This window comes from Stegostoma tigrinum, chromosome 11, assembly GCF_030684315.1.
Source record: "Stegostoma tigrinum isolate sSteTig4 chromosome 11, sSteTig4.hap1, whole genome shotgun sequence".
Taxonomy (NCBI): domain Eukaryota; kingdom Metazoa; phylum Chordata; class Chondrichthyes; order Orectolobiformes; family Stegostomatidae; genus Stegostoma; species Stegostoma tigrinum.
The window spans coordinates 52,220,582-52,245,116 of NC_081364.1; the positions used below are offsets into that span (position 1 = coordinate 52,220,582).

Genomic DNA, 24,535 nt, shown 5'->3' on the forward strand with positions numbered 1-24,535 from the left:
AAGCTAGAGGTCATAGACTCCCACAGTTTGTGCCAGGGCCTAAACAATACTATGGGATACAAAATGAAGCAGAGCAAGATATCAGACAAGGACACATCCCTCCCTGACATGCTCAATGCTTCCTACGCTCAGTTTGAGCAGATTGCCAGAGGCACAGTGTCACCTGCCCTGACAGCCCCAGATGCACTTGTGCCCACTGTCACCACAGCAGACATCAGATCGGTTTTCCTGGAAGTCAACCCTGGATGGAATCCCCAGCCAAGCACTTAGATGATGTACAAACCAACTGGTAGTTGTATTCACCGACATCTTCAACCTGTCCCTGCTACAATTCAAAGTCCCCACTAAGAAAGCACATGTAATGTGCCTTAATGACTACTGCCCAGTGGCTCTGACTTCCATAATCATGAAGTACTTCAAAGGTCATAACCAACATCAACTCCAGTCTCTCAGCCTGCCTTGAACCTCTATAACTTGCCTACTGATGTAACAGGTCCACAGCAGATGCCATTTCCCTAGTCCTGCACTCATCCCTGGCACATTTGGACAGTAGGGAGACCTACATCCTTCTCAACTACAACTCCACCTTCAACACCATAATCACCCCCAGGCTGACCTCAAAACTCTGAGACCTGGGTCTCAGCTCTTCCCTCTGCAACTGGATCCTCAGCTTCTTGACCCACAGACCACAATCAGTGAAGATTGACAACAGCACCTCCTCCACAATAACACTCAACACTGGAAGCACCCATGATTGCATACTCACCACCCTACTTTACTCCCTCTACACCCACAACTGAATTCTGAATGAATGCCATCCACAAGATTGTTGACAACACCACCATGGTAGAGTGGATATCAAATAGCAATGAGTCAGAATACAGAAAAGAGATAGAAGGTTTGGGTGACACCATGCAATGAGAACAATCTCTCAACATTGGTAAAAGTAAAGAACTGAACATAGAGTTCAGAAAGGAGGGAGATGAACACACCCCCATCTAAATCAGAGCGTCAGGTTCCAGGAGTGACGATAACCAACAATCTGATGTGGATTTACCATGTAGATGCAATGGTCAAGAAGGCAGCTCAGGAAATTTGGCATGTCCATAAGGTCCCTCACAAACATTTACAGATGCACCATTGAAAGCGTACTGTCCAGCTGCATAACGGCCTGTTATGGCAACTGCTGTGCCCAGGACCATATGAAACTACAGAAGGTGGTGTGCACAGCCCAGACCATCACAGAAGCCAAGCTTCCATCTATGGACTCCATTTACACAGCCTGTTGCCATGTCAAAGACCCATCACACCCTGGTAATGATCTCCTCCAACCTCTTGCATCAGGCAGAAGATATTGAAGCCTGAACATAGCACCACCAGGTTCAAGAACCGCTTCTTCCCTGCCATTATTTGGCCGATGGATTAACACCGGCCAGCCAGCACAAAGCCTGTGCCCAGACCGGGGAGACCTTCTGAGTCTCCTGTTTATATCTGTCAGCCAGAGCTCCCTGATTGGTTCAGATTAACAACCCCAGTCAAAGATCTCAATCAATGAGATCCACCTGGGCCTGGTTCCAATCACTACATAGACGATCACAATCTGTATCAGAGGAGAAAAATGTGCACATTGGTTGGCAAATAGAGTCTGATTGGCCACAGCACTTCAAATAGTGCTGATCTACCTAATGTTGATCTTGCCAAGTGCATACCCTGTGTGATATAACCTGTATGCCTCTGTCCAAGTTTTTTTCACCCTATGATTGGTATGTCCTTGCTTACTATGATCTGCCTGCACTGTTAATAAGCAAAACCTATCACTGTACCCCAGTAAATATGACAGTAAATTAATCATCAATCCATCAACCAATCAATATATACATGAACCTGATCCCTATAAACAAAAGGAATTTGTACAAGCCTTGTGCCTTTTTTCATTTACTCAGAGTTTGAGGAGCCTAGAACTCTCTGTTATAGATATGGCAGGAACAGTCGATGCTGGAGAATCTGAGATAACAAACTGTAGAGCTGGATGGAAACAGCAGGCCAAGCAGTATCAGAGGAGCAGGAAAGTTGACGTTTCAGGTCTGGACCCTTCTTCAGAAGGGTCCAGACCCAAAAGAACTCTCCTAGAACACTCTGTTGCCTTTTCCTTGGCAAAGCTGTGGCCAATCAGACTCTATTTGCCAACCAATGTGCACATTTTTCTCCTCTGATATAGATTGTGATCGTCTATGTAGTGATTGGAACCAGGCCCAGGTGGATCTCATTGATTGAGATCTTTGACTGGGGTTGTTAATCTGAACCAATCAGGGAGCTCTGGCTGACAGATATAAACAGGAGACTCAGAAGGTCTCCTCAGTCTGGGCACAGGCTTTGTGCTGGCTGGCTGGTTACAGCCTATGAACAGTGCGCATGTAAATAAAGGGTGATTTGATGATGAGATACCAGCCTCTGTGCAATTATTTCAGTCTGAAATTTTGCATTTGTGTATTGATTCTGATGAGTGCAAGATGTAAAATTTCAGCAGCATCCCTCTCTTTCTCGCAATATTCAAATCAGGTATTTGTTGTTGGTTTGCACCCTTTCCTATTTGCTAAATCCTGTTCAATGCTATTAACCAGGGCTGATTTTTATTAAAAAAAGGACTTTGATCTTCATTTTCAACCTTAAGCCTACAGACTGATCACTTGTATCTTATTTTTTCAAAACAAAATCTGTGTAAAATGAGCTAAACTCTTCCGCCTTATGGCAAATCATATAGAGTTACTAATGTAAAAGTTACCCATACACAACGCTAGTGGAAAAGTAGTTCCAATAATTTAGAGGAAAGAACTAGTGGGAAATTAATTGTGAATTTTTTTGAAGTGTATAGGTTTTGAGTTACTCTTTAGAGACACACAATACAGCAAACTGAACCAACCATACCCATGTCTACCTTGGGGCACAATATTATTTCAACTGTACAACAATGTCTTTTTTTAAAGCAGCATAGCAGGGAGCTCAGATCAGGTGCCAGTTACTGTTGGTACTTGTACAGTCCTGATAGTGATTTTGCCAGCAACAACAATGGTAATGAATGAGTTCTCTGCAGCAGTACAACTACACTGACTACTTAAATCTGATTCAATTTACTCTCTGCATGGCACCAAAAGCATTTCTAATATTTATACCTGCGAGGAATGAATAACATTACTTGAGGAGAACCACAGTTGTTCACTGCTACTGTTCCCATATTTTGATGGGTGTGATCACAATCACAAACAAAGGGAATAATTGTCACCTCTTCTATGTTGTTGATGATGATGAAGAGAATCTTATTGATGTTTCTTGTCATATGATGTGATACGTGGGCTCGATTCTAAGCTTGCCTATCTGGCTGGTATGCATCACACAAAATCACAAATGTATTTCTTCATTAATTCTTCAGGGGAGTTATTGTGTATTTCGACATAGGTTGAATTCTCTAAACAAAAGCAGCAAGTGCTGGAAATATGATACTTTAAGCAGAACATGAGGCAGAAGTAGACAATTTTACATTTTTGCTTTTTGGGAAAAAAAATGAACTAATTTAACTCCCAAAAGTCAATTTGGCCAAGGAAGAATAATATAAATACTTATGTGCACATCCATGAACATTTTTCACTTTTTTTCTTGCAGAAAGAATATTCTTTGCAATCCAAGTCACAAAGTGAAAATAGAGAACATATACTGAATGGCTCGGGTAAGCTCTCATTCTAAGTTGTATGAAGTCCAGCCAAAACAAAAATCTATGAATGCAAATTTTAAAACAGACTTTGGATCCAGATTAGAAATGTAGCCAATTGAGATTAAGTTAAATGAATAATATTCCAATTACTCTTGTCAATGACTAAACTGATTGACTAAAGAGTATATTTATGCCAGGATCCATTGAAGATGCCTTTGAGACAATAATGTGCTCATATCATATTGAACCACAAATCACTGGGAAGGTTTTTAAATTACAACAATTGATTTTACAGAAAATTTCAATCCATACTCATTTTCCTCAGTATGGGAGTCTCAATATCATCCTGTTTTTAGCCATGCAGAAAACACATTTGTTAACGCTTTAGCAAGCAATTACGGAAATTCCATCATTGCATCTTTACATTTTACATTTGGCAGTGATGTCCTACCATTTTCACAGGCATGGTTACTGCATGTCCAAATTTTTGAATGTATTGTCAGGAGCAAAATTGCCTCTTCAATTACAGCATACAAACTGCAGCCATTGTTAAATGTACTACTATTCAATGCCCATCATATCTTCATATTAATGCATCTGTGGTCATGTTAAAATATTCTTTGGTGTATTCTGCATATGTGGAACTCCAAGGAACACAACATTTATCCACAACATTTATCCTCCCACAGTGCTTAGGTTCTTGTACCATCCTAGAGGCTGACCATGTCAAAACTTTTGCATCTTCCACAAAACCCCTACAAACCTGTGACCTCTACCATGTAGTCTCACACCATTCTGACCAACAACTCATGCCTAACTTGGATATTTGTTTGACCAATCTCTTGGACTTCCTTGAGGAGGTCACATGTATGTGAATAAATGGGAGCCAGTGGATATATTGTGTTTTGATTTCAGAAAGGCATTTGATAAAGTGCCACATTGAATGCTACTGTGAAAAACAAAAGCTCATGGTGTAGGGTTTGCATATTGGCATGGATAGAAGATCGGTTGGTTCGCAGGAGGTAGAGAATAGGCACACGTGTATCTTTCAGGTTGGCAAAATTTACTGAATAGTGTGCCACAGGGATCAGTGCTATGACTTCAACTGTTTACAACTTACGTAAATAACTTGGATCAACGAACAGAAGATTTCATTGTCAAATTTTCCAATAACACAATGATAGGTGTGAAAGTCAGTTGTGAAGAAGATGTGAGGTCACAAAAAGATATAGAAGATGAAGTGGGTAAGCAAAGATTTGGCAAATAAAGTATAATTTGGGAACGAGAAATTGTCTAATTTGACTGAAAGGATATCATCTAAATGGTTAGAAATTGCAAGAGTTTTAGATGCAGAGGGATCTGAATGTCTGAATTCATGAATCATGAAAAGGTTATTGTGCAGGTACAGCAAGTAATTAGGAGAGCTTATAGTATGCTATCATTTACCACAAGAGGAATTGAATATATGAATAAAGTAAGGAGGTGATGGTATAGTGGTATTATCACACAACTATTAATTCAGAGACCCAGGTAATGTCCTGAGTGCCAGATTCAAATCCTGCCATGGTAGAATTTGAATTCAGTAGAAATCTGGAATTAAGGGTCTAATGGAACCACTTTTCAATTGTTGGAAAAAAAATCTGATTCACTAAAGTTCTTTAGGGAAGGTAACTGTCATCTGGCCCACTCCAGACCCACAGCAATGTAGTTGAAGCTTAATTGTCCTCTGGGCTATTAGAGATGGACAACAAATGCTGCCTAGCCAGCAACGCCCTCAGCCCATGAATGAATTTAAAACATAGGGATCTGGTGGAGCACATCTGCAGTACTGTGCATAATATTAGTCAACTTATTTCCTTATAGAAGGATGTAAATGCATTGGAGACAGTTCAGAAAATGTTTACCAGATGAATACCTGAATGAGAAGAAAACAAACAGAAATTTCTGGAGAAACTCAGCAAGCCTGGCAGCATCTGTGGAGAGAAAACAGATTGAATATGTCAGGCCACATGACTTCTTCAGAACTGAGCAGCAACAAAAGTAATGACAGTGCACTATGAGAAAGATTTTAATGGAATTCCTATTTTAGCTGAATTACAGGGTTGTCTTATGAGGCTAGCTTGTATTCACTGGCATTTTGATGACTACAATGAAGTACAGAAGACTGTGCTTCATAGAATACATGTTTGAAAGGATGGGAGAACCAAAACATAGGGGTCACTATTTTAAAACTCAGTGGTTGCTTGTTCAAAGCAGAGAGTAGCTGAGTTTTCTTTCTCTTGGAATGTCAGGGTCTTTGAAATTCTTTTCCTGAAAAGGCGATGGAGGTAGAGTTTTTGAATATTTTTAAGGCAGAGGTGGATAGCTCCTTGTTAAGCAACAAGATGAAAGGTGATTGGAGTAGGCAGGAATGTGGATTTGATGTTACAGTCAGATCAGCCATGATCTTATTGAATAGCACACTGAATGCGTTATCCCTGCTGCTAAATTGTATGCTTGTATGTTTGCACATAACTATATTGCCATTTCTTCACTGTTGCTGTGTCATTGTCCTGCAAATTCATCCTTAATAGCACTGTGGGTATACCTTTCCCACATGGTGCGCTGGGCTCAAGTAAATGGTTCACCACCACTACTTCAGAGTATTAGAGCTGGGCAATAAATGTTGGCAATTCCAGTAATGCCCATATCACTAAAGAAAAATATGTTGGGAATACTAATGGATCTCAAGAGCAATAATTCTCCTGAATTTGGTGGGTTGCATCCTACAATATTTAAGGAGTAGCTATAGAGGTAGAGAATGTACTAGTAATAACCTTCCAGCAATTCATAGATTCTAGTGGATGTAGTGTATTTGAATTTTCACAAGGCACGTGAAAATATACCACACATCAGGCTACTTAATAAAAGCCTACAATGGTCGTGGTACATTAGCATGGAGAGAGTATTGATTTGCTATTAGAAGACTGACAGTTAAGATAAGGAAGGCATTTTAAGAAAAGCAATGTGTAACTAGTTTACTGCAACAGAGACCACAATTATTTTGAATACATATCAAATGACCTGGATAAGGAACATGAATGTACTATAATCAATTTTGCGGATGACACAATAATAGGTGGGAAGGAAGTTGTGAGGATGACACCAAGAGTCTCCAGAAGGATATGGACACATTAAGCGAGTGGACAAAAACTTGGCAGATGGAATACAACGTGAGAAAATGTAAGGCTATGCCCTTTGGCAGGAAGGATAGAGGAGTTGACTATTATTTAAATAGAGAATGACTGGAGAAAGCTACAGTGAAATTTGGAAGTCCTTGTGCATAAATCACAAATAGAATGTTTTCCTATATTTCAACAGGAATTGAGTATAAAAGTAGGGATGTTTTGCTAAAACTATACATAACACAAGTTATTCCACATCCAGAATAATGCGAGCAGTTTTGGGCCTTTTATCTAAGGAAAGATATTCCGGTGTTGGAGGCAGTTCAGAGAAGGTTCAATATGTATTATTATGTATTAAAGGAATGCAGACTTACAAGGAAAGGTGGAGTAGATCAGGCATGCACTATTGGAGTTTAGAAGAATAAGAAGTGGATTTATTGAAACACACAAGAGCTTAGGGGCCTTGACAGGGTAAATGTAGAAAGGCTATTCCTCTTGTGGGATAGTCTGTGACTGGAGATCATTATTTAAGAATAAAGGGTCACGTATTTAAGAAAGAAATAAGGAGGAATTTCTTCTCTCAGAGGATAATGAATCTATATAACTCTGTACTGCAGAAGGCTGTTGAGGGTGGACCATTAAGTATATTCAAGGCTGAGATAGACAGATTTTTAACCAGTAAGGGAATCAAGAGTTCTAGGGAAAGACAGGAAAATCAAGCTGACAATTATCAGGTCAGCCATAATCTCATTGAACAGCAGAGCAAGTTTGATGGAGTGAATGGCCTACTTCCGCTCCTACATCTTATGTTCTTATGGTCTAAAGAGTGAAGAATACTTTATACCTTTTAACTTATTTGTTCTTTCAAAGAACAGGAATATGAACAGCCAGAAAATTGACAAAATTCTGAAGTCGCTGGCATTAATATACAATAACATTTCTCCTCTCAGTTTGTGGATAGGAAGATCAGAACACTTTTATTCATTGTTTTACATGATGACTTATGGCATTCACACCAAGTAACATACAGCATTGTAATTCTATCACAAGAATAAAAGCAAAATATTGCAAATGCTGAAAATATGAAATAAGGACAATAAATGTTGAAATAAGCTCAGCATGTCTGTCATCTACAGAGAGAAAGTGCTAATATTTTGATTCAAATATGACTTCTTAAGAACCTTATGTTTCAAAGACTTGAAACATTAACTCTCCGCAGGCCCTGCTAGAACTGTTGAGTTTTTCTTGTATTTTCTGTTTTAATTCTGAAGCAGTTTTGAGGTGCTGGAAAATCTGAAAATAGTTCACAGCAGTGTTGTTTCCAACACAGATCTCCTGTAAAATCACGAACAAAAGCATAATGTTTGCATTGAACTATGAATGCTGAATGTGGAAGAGATGATTCTTCCCAGCAGACATACCTAAAACTAAGGGCATTTTTCAGTTTTCTCTCCAGTTCTCTGCCTCAGCTCGCAAGACGTATGACGTCTCTCCATTATCATATTTATTATCAATGCCATACAATATGGTACCATCTCACTTTTATTTATTTACCCAAATCCCCAAAGGCGAGTGATCACCTCCATATTTGCTGGGTTAAAGGTGATGAATCCACAACTTAGTCTGTGGACGAGGCAGTCTTCAGTAATGTGCAACATTGTGTGTGTCTGTCTGTCTTTCTCCACAAGTGAATAAGGGGTTTACACTGAGGTGTTGGCAGTACACATTGACTGTTCAGGAGTCCTGGCTTGCCCTCAATCTGTTCAACAAAGACCACTCTCATTGGGGTAATTCAAAACCTGCCTTCTGACAAATGGCCAATTATCTGCTAGTCATTGCACTTGGATAGAACATGATTTGAAAGCTTTTGTTGTGAATAGTATCATAAATATATCACGTTCTGCCATATTCCACAAGCTCAGCAACAGCCTTAAATTCAAGGTGCTTTGTTGCTTTAAAATTGTTGTCATTTATGTCTCATTGTAATGCTAGTGTAAGCTGTATGTGACAATTCAGCAATCCATGTAATAAGTCAGGGATTTTCACCAAGTAGCAGTTAAGGAATGGCAACACACATCCAAACTTTGAATACACTATTACTTGGTGGAAAATTGAGAGATAATGGTATTTCAACACACATACTGTCTTCTTACTTGAGGTGGTAACATGACTGTTGCACAATCCATACGATAGCATACTACAGCAACAGTGAAAGGAATGGGTCTTTACAGGCTCATCAATGAGGTTCCGGTGCACTGACTGCTTTTTCTTAGATGGTGTCAGAGATAATGGGAACTGCAGATGCTGGAGAATCCAAGATAATAAAGTGTGAAGCTGGATGAACACAGCAGGCCAAGCAGCATCTCAGGAGCACAAAAACTGACGTTTCGGGCCTAGACCCTTCATCAGAGAGGCCTAAACGTCAGCTTTTGTGCTCCTGAGATGCTGCTTAGCCTGCTGTGTTCATCCAGATTCACACTTTATTATTTTCTTAGATGGTGTTGAGCTTCTCCAGTAATGTTGCAATCGGATCTATCCAAGCAGGTGAAGAGTAATCCATCAATTCCTGGTTTGTGCCTTTATTATGGTTAAGAGGTTTTGAGGAATCATTGCACAATATCTAGCAGCTGAGCAGTTCTAATAATCACAGTATTTATTTGTGTAGCTCTATTCAGTTTCCATGAGAATCCAATAAACTCAATGACCCTATAATTAAAACGTCAGAATTTTCATGAATAGCTTTCATGATTGACTTTCATGAGATCAGGAAAGTCGTTTTGTGTATTCTCACCATCTTTATGATGCACGTCTGTAGAAACCTCACTCAACTCCTTGCATCTAGACAATTCAAATTGTCCTTACGATCGGAAGGTATTTCAAGTGTGAACAGAAAGACTTTAAAGAAGTACTGTACTAACTTCTGGAGGTCCCTGTGAGTTTCAGTCTGTTTGCTATTAAAATGACTGTAACATTCCAAAGGAGTTGTACCAGGATGCACAATGTTTCCACTAATCCTATGACAAAACTCCATAATCAGCCCTATCTTTTCCTGTCTTGCTGTCTTTTCCTGATTTGAAAAAATCTGAAAAACTCTTAAGTGTCAGTATTGTTGATATAATTTCATATAATCTTGAAAATTAAAGTAACCAAGACTTTGTGCCAAATTTCAGGTTTCATAAGTACTAATGTTGGTAGGTGTAGGTTAGCACGTATATTTCTTTTATCGGGCACCTAATACTCTTAAGTGAACTTATCTTCTGAATCAGTAATGGTATTATTATTTCTCAGAAGTTAAAAATTTATGAATATGTATGGCTGATGCAAATCAAAGTTATTAATGCTATTATGCACCAAGTCAAATGTGGGTGTAATAGGCTTATAAAATCATTTTACTTGAATTATCTTGTGTTTACTTCTGTAGTGTGTAGGTGTGTACTGACCCAGGGTTTACACATGTTGCAATGTTTGAGTTGATTTGGTAGAACAATGATGAAAGGAATAATACCAAAAGCTATGTACATGAGGATGCAAAAATCGATTACACACATTGCTCTCATTAGAACCGTTTTAACTATTTAACAAACAAAAGTTTTTTAAAATCTGCATTGTCTAATTCCTCTGCCCTATGTAAGTTTTCCCGTACAGTAGAGGGAGGCAGGAATCCTGCTCTCAATTAACTACTAGGTGACACACCACCGAGGCCCTGAGGGACTTTGTCTTCAGCTTTTTTCTGTTGCCACTTCGATAACGCCTGTTCCATGCACTTCCATCACCTAATGACATGGCTCAGTTTGGCAATTCAAATTTAGGGATTGTTAAATATCCTTTTATTGATTGCTGTCAATAAATTATTGCATTTCTTCAGGTTGTTCAATTGGTTTAAAAAATTCCTGTCAAAACTAACCTGAAATTATCTAAATTTCACCTGGTCTTGAAGAGTCCTATCATTTGCACACCTCATTTTGTAATCTGCATACCATTTGGCTCATGCATTTGCCATTTGCAGCATTCAGAACACTGTTGCTAATGTGGGTTTTGTCCATGTTGGGGAGTTCATCGAGTAAATTCTGCACTTTAGAGCATATCCAAGAGCCACACTTTAATAATTCTTTCAGATATATTACCAGCTGTGTTTATTTAGAAATGGTAGCAAAATACAGATAGATCCAAAGCATTAGAGATAGTAGGGACTGCAGATGCTGGAGAATCTGAGATAACAAGGTATAGAGCTGGATGAACACAGCAGGCCAAGCAGCATCAGAGGGGCAGGAAGGCTGACATTTCAGGCCTAGTTCCTGCATTTCTGAAGAAGGGTCTAGGCCCAAAGTGTCAGCCTTTCTGCTCCTCTGATGCTGCTTGGCTTGCTGTGTTCATCAAGCTCTACACCTTATTATCTCAGATCCAAAGCATTTACAAATTCATCAATGTTTTTGTATGGATAGCCATCTGTGAAAATAGCATGGAAACTGTGTCAGGCAGAGCAAGGGAATTTTGAGTAGATGACATCCATACTTCCTCGGAAGCAAACTGCACCTAAAATAGATTAATGCACTTCCACTAAAAACCCCTAAGGTCGGTGAACTATTTCAAGGTGGGCTGTCATTTAGTTTGTCTTGATCCTTTCATTAATCACTTTGGAAATACAGAAACATGGAATGAGGAGGCCATTTGGCCCTTCAAGCCTGCTTTGCCATTCATCACGATCATGGCTGATCGTCCAACTCAATAGCCTGTAACTGCTTTCTCCCCATAACCTTTGACCCCACGAGAGAAAAGAAGAGCACAGTGGCTCAGTGGTTAGCACTGCTACCTCCTCCACCTTCAGGTGACTGTCTGTGTGGAGTTTGCACATTCTACCCGTGTCTGCATGGGTTTCCCCCCGGTGCTCCGGTTTCCTCCCACAGTCCAAAGATGTGCCAGTGAGGTGGATTAGCCATGCTAAACTGCCCGTAGTGTCCAGGGATGTGTAAATTAGGTGGATTAGACATGGGAATTGCAGGGTTGCAGAGAAAAGGTAAGAGAATGGGTCTGGGCGGGATGCTCTTTGAAAGGGCAGTGTGGGCTTGTTGGGCCAAATGGCCTGTTTCCACTCTGTAGGGATTCTATGAATAGCTCCAAATGCTAAATCTAGCTGCCTCTTGAATATATTCAATGTTTTGGCATCAACTACTTCCTGTGGTAATGAATTCCATAGGCTCACTACTCTTTGGGTGAAGGAATGTCTCCTCATCTCTCTCCCCATATCTTGTTATCTTGAATTTTGATGACATTCCAAGTGAAAATTGCTATTCTTTGAAGGTGCCCAAGGAATTTTTTTTGTTTTCAGTGCTTCCCTCTTAATTTTCTCAAGTTTTCTTGTCAAATGTGGAAACTGAAAAATGTAAAACCATCTAAATTTGTAAATGTCAAGATTCTTAACTCGGTCTGATGGGGCAGTTCTTGACGCTGATCATGGGTGGCCGATGACTGCAGAAAATGGCAGACCTCATGGTTTAATTCTCTTGAATTTATCATAACAGTGGCTGTGTCATTTATGCAAAAAGTAGATGAGAATTTACCTCCACAGTCAAGACAAAGCAAGAAAGCAAACCTATCTCAATCAAATCTTAACACGAGAAGCTTTCTTAATTCCTTTTTACTTCTCTGAGATCATCCTGTATTGCCACAGTCTTGCTTTACAGACAGATTTGATTCTTGAATCTGCACTTTCGATGACCCTGTTTCTTATTATAAGTACACATAGCCTCCACCCATGCCTTAGCAACCTCCCATGGGAGGATGACTGATAGCATTACAGCGCAGTTAAATTTGGGAAAAACATCCCGAATCATCTCCAGATCCAAATAAGGAGAATGTTAAAGTTACTACCCAGCATATCTCCATAACACTATCCCTAAATTCTGCACCATCAATACCACATGTTAATAAAATGCCTCCAATAGAGGAGACCTCTCCAGTACACAAGCATGGGAGAAATAAGAGAAATATATATGTCCCAGAAAGTGAGGGCACAAAGCTGTAGTGATAAATTCAAACAAGTGGCCAAAAGCTTATTTAAAGCAAAATTAATTCGGAGAAGTTTTAAAGTTGGAGGAAGAAGTGGCAAAGTGCAGAGTTCCAAGTTAAAGGGAAGGCAACTCCAAACTCAGAGGGGCACAAAATGAAAGCTTGGACAGAGAGGTGCACAAAATCAAGCTGCGGGGAAAGTTCATTCGCAGAAATAATAAACAATATGCCAAAAATCACAAAACTCTTTACATCTGGATAAGGAGTGACAGTGACATTGTGGGTTTCAATAGGTGACCTGTCAAATTCAAATTCAAATTCCATTTCATTCTTTTAGTTACACCACCGCCATACACTTTAGCAAATACACACTGGCTTCAGCAATATATTTTCACTTCCCGAAACTATCGGGAGGGGGAAGGAAGCGACCAACTTGGTAAATCTGAATGAAATCAGCCTCTGCTCCAGCTCTCTTCACTTGTTGTCATTGATCAACATTGCACATGGCTCAGGTCAGTCTGAGAGGTGCCCCGCCCACCGAGCCCCCTGAATGGACAGCTAACTGATTGGACTTTGCCGGGGAAAGGTTGTTAGACGCTAAATTAGCATTCATCGCTAATCGCGTATGCACAGATGTGTCCGACCTGTTCCCGCGTTTTTCACTGTTTCTGAGAGTTATTTTGTTCTGTTTCACTTGTTTCAAATGAAGCATCTAAACAATGCGAAGTTATTCTGAGGTGAATTCCGGGCCCTGAATTTAAATGACCGACACTTATTTCATCAGGTAATTGGTTTTTATTGGATCTTGAGTGGAGTATCTATCTGCGAGCTGCTAGCCACGTACAGACAAGCGGCTGGTGCAGTAAACATTTACAGTCAGCGTCTGTTCATTCAACTGCTAAACAAAATGTTAAAAATTTTACTTCAGTTTTGTTTAGATGAACTCTACCTTTCATTCCATGTGCTAGCGTTTCCTGTCAAATTTAGCCTCCGCGTTATTCTTCGAAACAACCCGATACATTAGATTTTATCAATTACAAATTTGGTACGGAACCTGATTTCAACATGTTTAAAGTGATGAGTTTAGATTTCTTTTAACAGCCCTCTGAAGAACAAACCTTACCTCGTACTAGGGTTTTGTTAATTATTTTAAATCTAAGGGTTTTGTTTTACTGATTTTTTTTTGTTTTACTGTCTCACTTTCCTCAAGATAGGATAAATGGTGCAAAGCTATAGAAATCCTTAGTTATTTTGAATACCTCGTTGAGGACTCCCCTTGACTTTCTTTATTGCTATAAGGAAAACTCTCCAAATCTCTCATGTCTTCTCATATGAGAATGTCCTCACCCTGGTAACATACTTTGTCTTTTAAAGCCTTGGTACTGTTCCTAAAATGTGGTCTTCAGAATTAGATGCATGCAGCACATCAGCTGAGGCCTAACCAGAGACCTGTAAAAGGCTAGAATATCTTCCTTGTTTTTGTAGTCAGTGTCTCTATCAATAAAGTCACATGCCTCATATGATTTCTGAACAGCCTTATCAATCTGCCTTTGCTCCTTCTAAAGTTTTGAGTATGTGGGTCTCCTCTCTTGCTTCCATTCAAATCTAAAAATAACACCAGGAGTAGGCCATTTGGCCTTTTCACCTCTGTCATTCAACAATGTCGTGATCTCAGCTGAAAGTTCTGACCTAGTCAGACTCCAAAATGAAATCTGGTTTGGAAGGTCACGTGTTTGGTTTTTTTTTGCAGTCATTCAACACCCTCAATCACTAAGACGTTCATGTCAGGCTGCAAATGTTCTTTAACAATGGAACATAGGTCTTTTACACAAGAGGGGAAAAATACAAATAACACTTGTATATAAGATAGCTAAATGATCTTAACACAAACATCAGAACAAAGATTCCACTGGTTTCCCAACACCATCCATGAGGAACTCAATCCCAGAGAAACGTCAGTCCGTTCTCAACTTTTAAAATCTTCTCTTGTCTGACTTTCTTGAGTCTCTCTTTGTTGAACTTTAGAGGCAATTTTAAGATTCACTGCCAATTCTGAAGACCTAAACTTGCCTGGTTCTTAAAAATTGAAGATTTCTATCCAAGTCCTCCTGGATTGGAAGCACCACTGATCGGAAATCAGTTCTACTGAGCTGACTTGTTCACCTGAGCTAAACCAAAAAAACTGATTTGCCTCCTTGGTAAAAATCTGTTCTCTTCACTAAACTCAGTTCTTCTGAACTAACACCTTGAATATTCTAAAGTGAAAACTAAGCTAATCGCCTTAATGTGTTTACTTTATCTATCACAAGCCCAACCGTATAAATGTTTTTATCCATTGACACTACATGGAATCTTCCGTGCATGCTAGCTACTACAGTCGTATGCTTTCATGGAATTGATATATTTGGATCACTGTTCCACATTGACACTGACCTTTCAAAACAAAACTGTAGAACAGACCTACATCCCTCTGCTTTAATTTTGAAATTCAAGTTTTTTTAAAAAATTGGTGTACCTTTAATCACAACAGAATAATGGCAGATCTTCTAGCATGTTTCTGCTTGGACTTCGTCAAATTCTTTCATTTCTTTAGTATCCACCAATCTATTGACCTCTGTCTTGAGTGGTTCTGCGACTGAGCATTTGTAGCTCCATGGGGTAGAAAATTCCAAAGATTTATAATGAATTGAATGAAGAAGTTTTGTTTTGTTCACAGTTTTGAGTGGCTGATCTCTCTTATTTTGAAATACTGTTCTTGATTCACAAGCCAGAGGAAACATTTCGTTAGCATTTACTATGTCCAAACAATTTATTATAACTTGGGTTGTACTGCCTCACTTGATGAGTATCATTCCACAATTAACCATGTGAAACTCCATTTGCTACATTTTGGTCCATTTTACGAGTCTATGGCTTCCTGAATATTACTGGTGTTCTTTCAAACCTTTAGCAGACATTGTATTATTTGCAAACCTTAAAACTGTTGTAATAATATGTCCCTGTCATTTACGTATAGACTATGTATTTGTGACACTGACTTTCTGTATTTACATGTCCAGAATATTGGTCTTAACACTGACTTTATGACCCCACGACGTGTGTCACTCTATCCAAAAAACTCTATTCACTATTACTGCTGCATACTATCACTCAATTAGTTTGTACCTGAGTTACCAATCTTAATACCCATGTGCTTCTATTTTTGAATAATTCTGTTGTACAGCTGTTTTTCAAATGCTTTTTTGAAATCAATGTATATATCTCCTGAATGTCCATAATGATCCCTGTCATACTTTATCAAAAAACTCCAATCAGATTAGTCAAATGTGACTTGCTGTTAATAAATCCATTGTTGGCTGCTCATAAGTAACTTAATCATTTCCAAATGAAATTCAATTAGCTATGCACTAGCTTTCATCAGCAATCTAGAATGCTTTTTATCTGGACCATGTACTTACTTACTTTTGAGTGCCAACCAGTTTTCATCTTTCCATTGTACATATTTTTACCTCACCTAATACCTCATTTTCTTTTGTGAAGAGAGAAGCAAGGTACTTAGTAAGCACCTCTACTATGCCCCTAATCTCTCAAAGACCTTTTTTGACGAGTCAGTCTTGGTTCAGTTGATAGCATGTTTCCCTTCCGAACCACAGGTTTATTGGTTCAAGGCTTGAGTGCAAAAATCAAGGCAGTCACTTCAATGTAGTATTGATCTCAGAATACTTCACTGGAGGTGTTATCTTTGAGATAAGATAATTAAACAGAGTCGCCATCTGCCTGGATGTAAAAGCGTATTACTCAAAGAACAGCAGTGAACTTACCCCTAGTTCCCTCATCAATGTTTGTCTCTCAAACACCATCTGGTCATGATCATATTGCTGTTTGTGGAGGTTCATTGAGTACAAATTGGCTGCCAAGTTTTCTATGTTACAACAGAGACTACACTTCAAACCCACTGCATTGGCTGAAAAACACTCAATATTCAATAGGCATGACCAATGCCATTATAAATGCAAGTATTTATTTTCATTCCAAATCAGCCCCACCATTCCTTAAAGTGTGCTACTTATATGAACGTAAGGATGGATAGGTTCCTTTTTTCTAATCTTTCACTTTATTCACTTTATCTCTTCTCACTGTGTATTCTGTCTGGTTTTCGATTGCATCTCATGAGTAATTTTTTGAGAGGGAAAATTTGCTGCTTTTTCCTATTGCTTCAGTGATATCTGTTGGCTGTACCACTTCAGAGTCACATTATGCTTACTGCAGAGTAACAGTGGGTATGGGATGATTGAGAAGTCCAACAAGCAAACATGTGGTGTGAGTGATAATGGGAACTGCAGATGCTGGAGAATCCAAGATAATAAAGTGTGGAATTGGATGAACGCAGCAGGCCAAGCAGCATCTCAGGAGCACAAAAGCTGATGTTTCGGGCCTAGACCCTTCATCAGAGAGGGGGATGGGGAGAGGGAACTGGAATAAATAGGCAGAGAGGGGGAGGCGGACCGAAGATGGAGAAAAAAGAAAATAGGTAGAGAGGAGAGTATAGGTGGGGAGGGGATAGGTCGGTCAAGGAGGTAGGATGAGGTGGGAGGTAGGAAATGGAGGTGTGGCTTGAGGTGGGAGGAAGGGATGGGTGAGAGGAAGAACAGGTTAGGGAAGCGGAGACAGGCTGGGCTGGTTTTGTGATGCAATGGGGTAGGGGATGAGCTGGGCTGGTTTTGGGATGTGGTGGGGGAAGGGGAGATTTTGAAGCTTGTAAAGTCCACATTGATACCATTGGGCTGCAGGGTTCCCAAGCAGAATGAGTTGCTGTTCCTGCCAACCTTTGGGTGGCATCAATGTGGCACTGCAGGAGGCCCATGATGTTTGTCAGTAATATCCCCATTAATGCAAGCAAAAACATTTTCTTTTTTTTGTTTTGATCAGAACAGACCAGCCAATATTTTGGCTCAAAGTATATTAACTTTTTGTCCATTCGTGGGATGTGAGCATTGGTGGCTGGGCTAGCATTTGTTGTTCATCCATAATTAAGAAGGTGGGAGTGAGCCTTGAACTGATGCAGTCCATTTGGTGCATCCACAATGATATTAGAGATGCTATTCCAACATTTTGACCCATTGATAGTGAAGGATTGGCAATATATTTCCAAGTCAGAATGGTATGCGGCTTGCACTTGGCAGTTTTTCTGTGTATCTACTGCCCTTTATCCTTGTAGATCATAGTGGTCATGGGTTTGGAAGATGCTATTAAGAAGCCTTAGTAAATTTCTGCCATACATCTTTTAGATAGTACATGTTGCTGCAATTGAACATCAATGATGGAAAAAGTGAATGGTTATGAATGTGATGCCAGTAAAGCTGGCTGCTTTGTTCTGGATGGGTCAAGCTTTTTGTGTTGGTGGAGCTGCATTCATTCACACTCATGACTGGTGCCTTGTAGGTGGTGGACAGGCTTTGGGGATTCAGGAAGTCAGTTCCTCACTACAGCATTCCTAGTCTCTCTGACCTGGTTTTGGAGTCACAGTATGGCTAGTCCTGTTCGGTTTATGGTCAATTGTAACTTCCAAGATTTTGATAGTGAGTGATATAGTGATATTGATGCCATTGAATGTCAAGGGGTAATGTTAGATTATCTCTTGTTTGAGATGGTCATTGCCTGACACTTGTATGGTCTGATTATTACTTGCTACTTGTCAGTCCAAATCTGGATATTGTTCAGGTCTTGCTGCATTTGGATCTGGACTGCCTCAATATCTGAAGACTTGCGAATAATACTTAACATTGTACAGTCTTTAGTGAACATCTCCACTTATGGAAGATGGGTCATTGAAGCAGCTGAAGACAGTTAGACTAAGGTACTATCCTGAGGACTTCCTACAGAGATGTCATGGAGCTGAGATGACTGACTTCCAACAAGCACAATCACTTCCTTTGTGCCAGGTAAGACTTCAACCAGGGAAGAGTTTTTCCTTGATTCCTATTAACTTAATTTTACTAGGGATCCCGATGTCATACTTGGCCAAATGTGGTTTCTTGCCTCACCTCTGGAATTCAGCTGTTTTGAACCAAACTGTAATGAAGTCAGTTGCTAAATGGTCTTGCCAGAACCCAGATGAAGGGACTGTTAGCAGGTTGTCAGTAAGCAAGTGTTGCTTGATAACACTGATGACTCCTTTGATAAATTTACCAATGATCGAGCATCGACTGGGGCATTAATGGCCAAGTTTGATTTGTCCTTTTTTTTGTGTGTACACTATGTACCTGGGCAGTTTTCCACATTTTCAATGCAGATGCCTGTGTTGTGTCTCGACTGGAATGGTTTAACTAGGGTGCAGCAAGTTCTGGAGCACAAGGCGACAGTAATATTGCTAGAATGTTATCGGAGCCTGTAACTTCTGTAATTTCCTGTGTGTTTAGCCATTTCTTGATACCATGTGAATCATAATGCTAGTGATCTCCAGAGAAGGCCAAGATGGAGAATGGAGATGAGGAGGCATCTCTCCACCCAAAGAATGCTGAGCCTGTGGAATTCATTAGCACAGGAAGTAATTGTTGCCAAAGTAGTGAATGTATTCAAGAGACAGCTAGATTTCCCACTTGGGCCAAATGGGATCAAAGGTTATGGGGAGAAAGCAAGATTAGGCTACTGAGTTGGACATTCAGCCATGATTGTGATGAACGGTGGTACAGGCTCGAAGGGCTGAATGGCTGCTTCCTACTCCTATTTTCTATGTAAATTCTCAAAATTGTATTGATGAAGCCCAGTTCTAATGCATTGCATCTAGATAGGTTAAGATAATCTGGGGAAGAAACAGCATAGGCATTACTGTTCATTTAAAAATTTGTTAGGAAAAATGTGTATAGTACAAGAGGACTGACAGATAGCTAATGCAATTCTGTAAAAACTCCTTTTTTACTTTCCTGTGTAGTTGATTGTGGAGTGAAGTGGGAAAAGGACTGTTTTTAAAAACCAAAGATTGTTGAAAGGCTTATTGCATTTCTTAAAAACTGAGTTATCGGCACTTACTATAAAGTGCAGTTTAATACTGCTCCTTGCTCTACCAAGAGAGGAAGCTTTGTTGCAGGTGAACTAGCACCAAGGTGGGGTGTGGATAAAGTGAAATTTAGCTAGCAACAAGTAGCTGATTGACCAATGGACTAATGAGTATTTGATCACACAAGCCTTCTGCTTGCCAACAACTATGTGATTGACGTTCAGGTAGCCAAACAACTTTTGGGTGCGAACAATAAAGTCAGAAGCCATTGGGTCTCTGGAAGGGAAAGCTTTGTGCTTTTTCCTGCATTAGGAAAGAAACCTAAAGCAGGAAGACAACTAATTCATTTTCCTTCACCAGTTTCTGTAAGCTGCCATTACAGAAACTTGGTTGAGAGAAGGACAGGACTGACAGCTCAACATTCCAGGGTTTAGATGTTACAGGATGATAAAACTGACGTAAAAGAGGTGGGTGCATTACTGATTTAAGGAGAAAGTGCAGCTGCACTAAAAGAGGTCATAGTGGATATCAGTAGAACTCAGGAATAAGAAAGGTGCAATCACTGTGATGGGGTTATAATTACAGTCCTCCCAATACCCAGTGGGTGATAGAAGAAATGATATGTAGAACTTAACATGGAAAGATACAAAAACAACAGGGTTTTTTCAGTGGATGATACTCATTTCTCCAATATTGACCGGGACTCCTTTTAATGGGGCAGAATTTGTTTGGCACCTCCAGGAGGGTTCCTTGAAACAATATGTAGATAGCTCACCTAGGGAAGATGTTGTATTAGATATAGTCATAGAGTTATACGGCACAGAAACAGACCCTTCGGTCCAACTCCTCCTCACCGACCAGACATTCTTAACTGACCTAATCATTTTTGCCAGCATTTGGCTCATCACTCTCAGCCCTTCCACTTCTTATACCCATCCAAATCCCTTCTAAATTTTGTAATTGCATCCACCTCCCACCACTTCCAGTAGCAGGAAGTTCCACATACGTACCACCCTTTGCATGAAAAAGTTACCCCTCAGGTTCATTTTAAATCTTTCCCTTCTCATTGTAAAGCTACGGCCTTTAGTTTTGGACTGCCCTACCCTAGTAAATGGGTCTTGGCTAACTCCCCTATCCGTGCCCCTCATGATTTCATAATTCCCTATAATGTCAGGGTTCATGCACAAAGGAAAAAAGCCCCATCCTCCTTGTAGTGGCGAATAAGCCTGGCCAGGTAATCGCAAGTTTGAGTGGGGGGGGGGGGTGCATTTTGGGAACATCGATCATAATTCCATAAGTTTTAACATGGTTATTGATGAGAATAACTATCATGGAGTCATGCAGCACAGAAACAGATCCTTTGGTCCATCTAGTCCATGTCAAACATAATCCCAAACAAAACTAGTTCCACCTGCCTACCACCTGGCCCATATCCCTCCAAACCTTTCCTATTCATGTACTTATCCAAATGTCTTTTAAACGTTGCAATTGTACCCACATCCACCACTTCATCAAAAAATTGCCTCATTTTGTTTTTAAATCTCTCTCCTCTCACCTTAAAAAGGTGTCCCCTCGTCTTTAAGTTTCCCCCATCCTAAGGAAAAGAGAGTAGCTGTTAACTCTATCTATATAACTCTCATTTCTTTATTAACTTCTGTCAGGTTGCCTCGCCATCAGGCGACAATGCGAAATTGGAGAAGGGTTATCACTACAGTGATTAAAAAGGCTGGTTGATCAGGTGTGGGTGCCTGGTTCCACTTAGAGAAATGTTTGCGGTGGAAAGTTGTTCTAGGGACACCATAGGGGCAGGATGCACACTTCATCAGGTGAGTTTGGTAAGATGCCGAAAGGAAATTCTTACCAGGCCTTGCAGAGAGAAACCCTGTATGGAACCTGACGGAGCTTGCACTGAGTCAACTAACCTTACAATTCAGTCCAATCTCTTCCAAAATGCTTCATTGTTCTAACAGAAACCAAATCATGAGGCTACGTTTTAAATTAAAGTAAGGGTGCATATTGAGCGATACTAACTCCTGCCATGGCTTTGAACGTTTTCACGTTTTGTTCCAAATCGGTGCCATGAGCTCCAGAAGATCTAACGGAAACAAATCTTAGGTACAGAAATGGTCAGAGTGACCCACGAGTTAAGTGGGTCTGCAGCGATAAGTGCCATCTTTTACAAAATGTATCCCTTCCGAAGTGAAATGCTGCAAGCTTCCACTCCGGGTGCTATCAGTATGTTGAAGGGTGGAAGAAACATTCTCGCATTAGAGCTGACAGCAGGAGAGGCTGGAGTTCTGCAGCAGGGCGAGCCCACGTGACTCATCTTTCTGCTGTTCAGGCTGAGCTGCTCTCGACTTCAACATTGCAGACAGGGCTGGGAAGGGGAGACCAAGCGAGCAGAAACCCGCAAAACAGTTCACTTCTCCGAGCCATTAGTTTGAGAGAGGGCCGCAGAAGCAAGAAAACACTGCCCGAAGTCTCAGAAAATGTGGGAGCAGACAAGGGCTCCGGCTGGACCTTCCCGCGGACTGTTGGTTAAATCAGGTAATTACATACGTGTATAGGTGAGAATGTGATAGTTTAAGCCTGTCTAAAACACATTGAATATTACTTTTCCATCTGATTGGTCCTTTGAAAAAGGAACTATTTAAATAAAAATGTATTCTTTAAATTTAAAGGCATTGTTTGAACATTAAGGATCTTGAATAGAGCTCAAAAATGCAAGACAGTAACTAGTTTAACCTGTACTACAGGATGCGATTTTATGATGTAATTTACTTTGCAAAAACTTTCTCCTATTTGACAAAAACTGTTTTGGATGTTGAGAATGTGAAGATACACAGACTATCAAGTGTTTTATTTCTAAACGTGAAAGGGAAACTTGTCTTCTGTAAAAAGAAACTTGTCTTTTTCTTGCCTTGTTCAATGAACACACACATTCCTACTCCCCAGTGAACACTAAGTGCAGAAGTTCCTGCTGGCAGGGTAGTATGTCAAGGCAACACCTTACAGTTGCTGTTTGTTTGTTCTGAGGCTGAATGACAAGGGAAACAAGTTCTAACATTGATTGGTGCCTGTGCAAGGGGCAGCCTCCGCTGCACTTGGAGAGATTTCGTACATGAAAGGATAAAGTTGCTGTTAAGTGACCATGGCAACCCTCTTACATGAATGAGAACATAAACAATTTTGGGGAAAATTGCACTAATAAGGGATGAAAAGTAGCTTTTTTAATAACAACTGCATTTTCTTTTTAGAATAAAATAATTGAACTTGTGTATATTGGTGCATTTTTAAAATCAATGCAAATGTGACCGTGATGAAAAACGACAACTTAACAAAGTTTTTAATTTTTCTGAAAATAGCAATTGAGTAATATTGAATTAAGCAATGCATATTCATGAGCTGTAATCTGCTTTTAATTTCATTCAAGTGGAAAAGTTCACACAGTGACCTAAATTGTCCCCAATAAGTTTTCAGGGATGAATGTTTGGTCGAGTTTGATAGGAAGCGTCAATGAAAGAAATAGTAAGCTTAAGCTCTGCGTCAGTTTAATATTTCCAGTTTTTGATGGACATGAACATTAGTTATCAATCGTCTCCAATTTGTTTTTTTTAATATCTGGAAATTCTGAGATAAGAGTCAATCTGATTTTCTTATTTACTCACCCCTTTGCTTAACGGATCCTTGGCGATGATGGGAATCCATGGCAAAAGCCTGCTTGTTACTATGGTAATCTGTGATTTTTGTTCTGTCTGCTCTCCTCGACTAAAATCCTTTACAACTGTTACGTATATGCAGTATGTTTTCAACCACACAACTGAATATTGATTTTAAATTTGGAACGAGCCTTGGAATTTCCGACAGAGGTGTGACTTGGAAGTTTCAACTCAAATTATGCTGTTTTGTGCTTTCTATCTTCTAATGTCAAGTTAGGTCAAAATTTCCTGCCTATATTTTCAGTAGAGTTGGAACTGCAAAAGTGGATGTGCATCATGAAAAGTGCTAAACTCGCGTGTATGTTCCCTTTCTGAATTTTGCTAGAAGTTTTGCACGATTTTCTTGGTGCTATTCACATGATATCTGTGCAACAGGCACAAAGATTGAGGAATTTTATGCATAAATTGCAGTCAGCACAACTTGTGTTTTCAGTCTCTTGCACTGATTTTAAAACCATCATACTTGATGCAGACCCAATATCAAGGTCAATTTAATTATCATTGGAATTTTTAATAATTGTACTCCTTTTGAAGGCTTCAGCAATTTAAGCTAGATCATTCTGGTGAAAGAATAGTTAAACCAACTACTGTACACCAACTAATGAGAAAATAGTTTTTTCTTTAAAAAGATAGATAACAAGGTGTAGAGGTGGATGAATGCAGCAGGCCAAGCAGCATCAGAGGAGTTTTCTGAAGGAGGGTCTAGGACCGAAACGTCAGCCTTCCTGCTCCTCTGCTGCTTGACCTGCCGTGTTCATCCACCTCTACACCTTGTTATCTCAGATTCTCCAGCATCGGCAGTTCCTACTATCTCTGAAACAACTTTTTTAAAAGATACTTTAGTTATTTAGAATTGAGTTTCTTCCAGTTGGGAGATTGAATCTAAGTTTAAAATGCATGCTTTCTAATAATAGACGCATTTTCTATTAAGCAAACTTTACTA

At 39.7% G+C, this 24,535-nt stretch overlaps 1 protein-coding gene across 6 annotated transcripts in view; it reads left to right on the forward strand.

Annotated features, from left to right (window-relative positions):
• LOC125460126 (protein FAM107B-like) overlaps positions 1 to 24,535 on the forward strand; it is a 183,758-nt gene that overhangs the window by 94,134 nt on the left and 65,089 nt on the right. For 2 of the 6 annotated variants that reach the window (XM_048547236.2, XM_059649649.1), the window contains one exon: positions 3,658 to 3,721. The exons of 1 other annotated variant lie outside the window; for it this stretch is intronic. In XM_048547236.2, the coding sequence (XP_048403193.2) occupies positions 3,658 to 3,721 (64 nt within the window). Of the gene's footprint in view, positions 1 to 3,657; positions 3,722 to 13,334; positions 13,661 to 22,194; positions 22,421 to 24,535 lie in introns of those variants that run through there. 3 more of the 6 variants (XM_048547238.2, XM_048547237.2, XM_048547239.2) reach the window with 2 other exon arrangements.